This window comes from Gavialis gangeticus, unplaced genomic scaffold (assembly GCF_001723915.1).
Source record: "Gavialis gangeticus isolate Ggan-Ray unplaced genomic scaffold, GavGan_comp1, whole genome shotgun sequence".
NCBI classification, from domain to species: Eukaryota; Metazoa; Chordata; order Crocodylia; family Gavialidae; genus Gavialis; species Gavialis gangeticus.
Genome location: NW_017728992.1, coordinates 157694139 through 157699996, shown reverse-complemented (window position 1 = coordinate 157699996; position 5858 = coordinate 157694139). Strand labels below are relative to the sequence as shown.

General features: G+C 38.9%; 1 protein-coding gene across 1 annotated transcript in view; it reads right to left on the bottom strand.

Moving 5' to 3' along the window:
• The window catches only part of CPQ (carboxypeptidase Q), a 394576-nt gene that overhangs the window by 346379 nt on the left and 42339 nt on the right, over positions 1–5858 (bottom strand). Inside the window, exon 3 of the mRNA XM_019527970.1 lies at positions 2198–2653. Within this exon, the coding sequence (XP_019383515.1) occupies positions 2198–2653 (456 nt within the window). The remainder of the gene's footprint in view (positions 1–2197; positions 2654–5858) is intronic.

Sequence of the window (5858 nt, the reverse complement as noted above, 5' to 3'; positions counted from 1 at the left end):
GGGGGGGGAGGAGTGGAGTCTTTTTTTTCCAGGGACTTTTATTGACATTATTTTGGGAACAGGATGAATCACTCTTTCCCACAAGTTCTTAGATAAACTGAAATAAATCAATAATGCTAACAACTGTTGAGGGGAATCATCTGAATATTTTACAGAATTCTTTGAATATTTTGCAAGTGGTTTACAATAGCTTAGTCCCCCTTTCCTTGGGATTAGGACATGGGAACAGCACTGTCTGAGGCCAGAGAAGCAGATCTGGGAAGTAAACTACTCAAGAGTCAGAAGTGATAAGCTTCCAGCTTTGAAAACATTCAAGAATGCATTTTCAGGTTTAGGTTTGAGACAAAACAAGCATTTTCATATCAGCCATATTCATGAAGAATGCCTTATACAGTATTTGAAACCTCGGACAACTTTATTCCAACCAGGCAGTTTGTCCAATAAAATATCACCCAAAAAATCCTTGCCACTTACATAATTCTTGGACTATCATGGCTACCAATTCTGTGCATATCTTCCCCACTATGAAAATCTGTCATGACCCAGACAGAGTGAAGATTTGGGGAGATAATAGAAGGTTAAGTCTTAACAAGAGGAGGCAATAAAAAGGGATATAGTAGAAGTATATATTTAACCACTTTTTTATATTGGGTGGCAGAAACTGCACTCTAATATATATGATTGTTTCCCTTCCTTTTCTACCAACACAAAAGTAGAGTATTAAGAAGACCAGTACATGAGCATCAGAAGGAGAAGGCAAGATAGGAGAAGGTAAAGAATAAGCTGTCATCTAATCCTCAAGTCACTGTCGGTACAGTGTTACCTACGGAGGAAAGAGGATATCATCATAAATATGATCACAAGCAGTAGTCAGGCCATTCTGCTGTAAATGTAATTTAGATGCTACCAAGAGAAGCACAAGAACTGGATTAAAGTTTGAGCCCATTTTGAGATATAAAATTACTCTCTCTCAAAGAAGCCAAAGGAGAGGGACAAGTCAAACACAAATAGGTAATGAACTGAAGGAGGAAAACTGCATATAAACTAGTTTTCTTGCTGGAAACGCTCACCAGAAAAACTAATTAGTTGCAGGTTCTCTCCATTCAATTGGAATTGCTTGAGATGGAGGACACTGTTTTCAGTTTGGTTTTCTTTATAGGCAGCTTGGATAGGAAGAGGAATGAAGAAAAACACTGCTAGATGGGATTAATCTACACTATTAATTTTTCTTCCCACGGGCTGAACCTTCTCAAGAGGCATTGATAGCATCAGTTCTTTATTATTTCTCATTTTAGGAACACCTTTACCTTAATATCCCCCAAAACATATTTCACAAGTTGATATGAGTAGTAGCAAACCATAAAATCACTGTTTACATTTTAGATTTCCTTTTTCTTGATTGTTGAGTTTTGAGACACTTTCCACACATAATTAGACAGCTTTTACATACTATCTTCATGTATTTCAATAATGCCTACCATATGCAAGGTGTTTTCCAGGCCCAGAGAGACCGCTCTGAGCCGGAAGAGTTTAAAAGTTTAAGGAATAAAAATTAACTGTCATTAAAACGTTCTGATCAGACTTCATAACGGTTTTATCAGGTGATAATACTAAATAGTAGTATAGTCCTATGGAAATAAGACTATACCAGGAATGCACAATATTTGTATATAGGAGGAGTTCCCAGACAGTTCTGCCCACTCCCATTTGTCTGAATCAGAAACTGAGCTAACAAAACTGTACCAGTTTTCAGGCAGCACTGGTGAACTGACCTGAGGAAAGTGAAACAGCTCTAAATTACCAGAAGCAGAGCATAGTCACTGAGATACATTGTTATTTGGCCTTTAAATTGTAATCCTGGCAGAGATTCATGCTAAGAGGTATGGAAGGAGATTCTTAGCAGTGGGCTCTTCTGAGAACAGTCTATAATTTCAATGCAGAAAGAATAAATTAAAAAAAAATCCATGACAAAACTTGAGGAGCTTTGTCAGCTTTGGTTGAAAGTAGTGCCTGTTCCTGAAGGAACATATTACCCAAAGTTACACAAGATAATAATCTCTGGCTTGCAGCATTTTTATAGCAGGAGGAGAGCACTAGTTCGTCTACTTCCATTATTACAGGGATCTTGTTAGTGCCATCATAAACGTTGGGTTTTAAATGTAATTGATACTTAATTCCAAAGGAAGTGAAAACTTACCTTCTGGAGGAGTTGGAACACTGCTTCCAAGTCCTAAAATAGAAATGCTATGGCTCCTTGGTGCCAACATCAGAGCAAACTCTTCTCCCCGTTCCCAATGAGGTACTTTTACAGGCTCCAGGTGCACATTTTCCAGCCCTTCCTCCTGCAGAGCACTGAACATGTATTCAATGGCAACGTCTAGATTTTTGGAGCCACTGAGTCTGGGTCCTACAGTATCAGCAAAAAGTGCCAGTCTTTCATAAGATCTGTTCTTGGCGTTGCCATAAACAGCAAGGTTAATAATAGCCTTAGCAATATCAGAATAACCAGCTATTTCCCTTTTAACATCTTCAGATATTTTTTGGTAGCTGTCATCTCCACTCAATGGTTTCCCAGTGCATTGCAGTAACAGCTGAATGACGGCTATTAAGAACAGGCATTTCATTTTCCTTCCTTTTCTTTTACTCAGTTGTCCTGTTGAAGGGGGAAAAACAGACCATTTTAAATCATACATCGATCAACAATATTTTGTTATTTGTTATTTGGCCTGGCAGAAAGGCAATATTAAACACAAATCTGATGAAAGCATTTTCACATTAAACTAAACTGGCAGAGAAATAAATTCAACTTAGAAACAGAGTTATTTGGAACAAATACAATGGACACTTAAAACAACAAAGGCAGGGACAAGCTTTGTTACAATTGAAAGAAACATCCCCAGAATGCAACATTTCTTTACTAAATGAAAGACTAGGAAGTTTTTCATTCAAGTCATTCAAGGCAGCTGGAGTTTTGCAATTGGCTCCCCCCCGGAAGGAGGACTGGCCACAACTGTTAACCCAAGACAAACTAATGATCAAAGAAGCTGCACACAGTTCATTCAGTCAAGAAGCTTTCTGAACCATTCATGAATAAAACCACTTCAAATTTAGTAATACTACAAATCAACAACATGCATTCACTATACAAGAGATTTCAATGTAATTTACAACACTAAGTTCCCACTGTCCCCGATGGCACAGAAGCACAGTTAAACTGACAAAGATTTTCTGACTTTCCAGACAGTCACCTAGGAACTAATTTTTTTTGAGGGTGCTGAGCACTTACATTCAACTCCAGATGAACTTACACAGCTAAAGCTACCCATTAACGTGGCATTTTGGGACATTTACTATGATTTTAGAGCCTACTGCCCATGAAAAGACATGTAATTAAGTCTGGACTAAGAGGCAGGGGAGCTCTTATCCCCAGAAGTGTTTCTGCATTTTCATTTAATAGGCCATTGGATGAAATGGAAAGACAATCATGGGCACACGAGCAGCGACCAGAGCCTGGGTCTCTTGTCTTCCTCAGCCACAAAGCCAGGCTCCCTCTGACTTGCTTTTCCTTCTGACCACACATAGGCTTCCCCCTTGGTCACCCAGCACGTCATTTTCAACAGGAGACATGGAGGCCATCTTTAGCCTTGCTGGGCCCACATCCTGATGGTCAGGCCATTTTGCTAGGAAATGGAAACTATAGGTTCTAGAGAAGGGGGGCTCAAGAACCTACGTCTCTAAACACTAAATCACAAGTGCCCTAACCACTAGGACACTGGTTTAAAAGGTAGGAGGATCCTCCCTTTCCTATGACTTACAAACTATTCACAGGGGAAAAGGATCCAAAATCTATACAAGCAGCCTGCAATGCCACTTATACGGCTAAAGTTGCTGCATAAGTGCTACTTACACACCAAAAAGGGAGTTGGATTTGGACCTTATCATTCCAACAGATGTCAACAGTTGAAAGTAATCAATACCTCTGAAAAATCAGGTCCTATGTAACTAGGTAAAGGCTTCACACAGGCAGAGATGGGAACAAAATCCAATCTGTTTCAGCAAGTCAAATGGAACAATTTTGATACATGTTCAGCATCCATAGACTGAACAGCTATTTTGTAATGGAAACACCAACAATGTCCAAGTTCTGATAATTGCACAAGGTTGGTGTCTATTCTGGGTGCCTCTCTACATGAGAAGCTACTGTGCAGTACCGTTGGCAGGCACTAACTGTGATGTGATGCTACTGAGCAGTAGTAACAAGGTACTTCACAGTAACTACTTTACAGTACTGCATGAAAATAACCATGCAGTGACAGTACTGCACAGTAACACCAGTTACTGCACAGTCATTTAGTACTTGATTATGCAAGTACTAAAATGACTGCACATGTAGACATGGCCTCTAGGTACCAATCCTTTATCTTTAAAAAATCCTGCAATTATCCATATTATTCCTCATTTAAGGAGTTCTTAACTAGGTTCTCTCTGCCCTCAATAAATATTTAAATTACTTGTTTTTTTTGACAAACTTGGAAACTTCTGAAAGCACTTGAAAATTTGGTAAGGTTCTTTCATAACAAAGAAAATATGACTAAGAATCAGGATGTAGAATATATAAAAATCTATTATTATATACAAAGGAAGATGCTAAATGTCATACTTACTTATCAAACACTTTAAAAAAATTAAAAAGCAAGACCCTTTACATGGCCCCAAATCTATAGCTATTAAAAGGCTATTTAAAAATAGGAAATACTGTGATAATTAAACACTGAAGAGTTTGATACAGTTCTTTCCTACATTTATGGATTCTTTATAAGCCATAGTAAGAAATAAGCGGGTGTTTTCTTATACAGAATAAGATTTGCATCCAAAATTAAGGTTCCTTTTTTAAAAAGCAAAGATAAGCCTTTTTTTACAAAAGAAATTATTCTTAGTAATAACTGTGCCATGAAGGGGCAAGAAACTAATTTGTTAGTTAATGTTCACAATGTGCTTTGAAGTTGAAAAGAGTTACAATGCAGAAGTAACATTTAAAAGCTTTTACTGTTATATTTTCCAGGTGTATTTCTTCACTTCTATTTCATTTAAATAGTTCTAAAAAAGCCACACCAGGAAGTTCCCACTGCCTGCAACCTCACCCAGACTGTCTCCTGGGATGCCACATTTCCTGGGTACTCTGTTTCCAGGAAGACTTAATTTACATCACACAGTAAGCCATGACTCCAGAAAAAAAATCTTGTTTCATACATTCAGCCTTTCAAAACCGGGTGTATGTTATTTTGGGTGAGGGTGCTGTATGTGAGAAAATATGGTGTTGCCCTGTGGGGTCAGGCCAACTCTCAGGATCTCAATATTGCGCTGTTAGACAGGAGGGTGTAACACAATTGCACATATACAAACACACAAATCAATTAGGCACACACACACACACACACACATACACACACCACCAGCTCAGGCACATACACATCCAAACCAGCCTAGGCACATGTATACCTAGCACCAATTCAAGCACATACACTATACACCCCAAAAGTTAGACACACATCACTAATTTGTATATCATATATACATACACACACACACACACACCAGTTCACACACACAAAACCCACCTACACATACACACAGGTAAGCTCCTAACTTGGATGGTACAGTGTGTGTGTGTGTGCTTGGGGTACCTGGGATACTTGGGGGAAGGTTCAGGTGTGAAAGAGAGAGATAAAGTGTAGGAAGTGAAAGCTGCCAGATCCGGGATGAGAACCGGTGGACTAGAGAGAAGCTGGCTGAGGAACTGAGGCTTCAGTTTACTTCAGGTAGATTGGGGCTGGAAACTGAGGCAGACAGCTGAGATA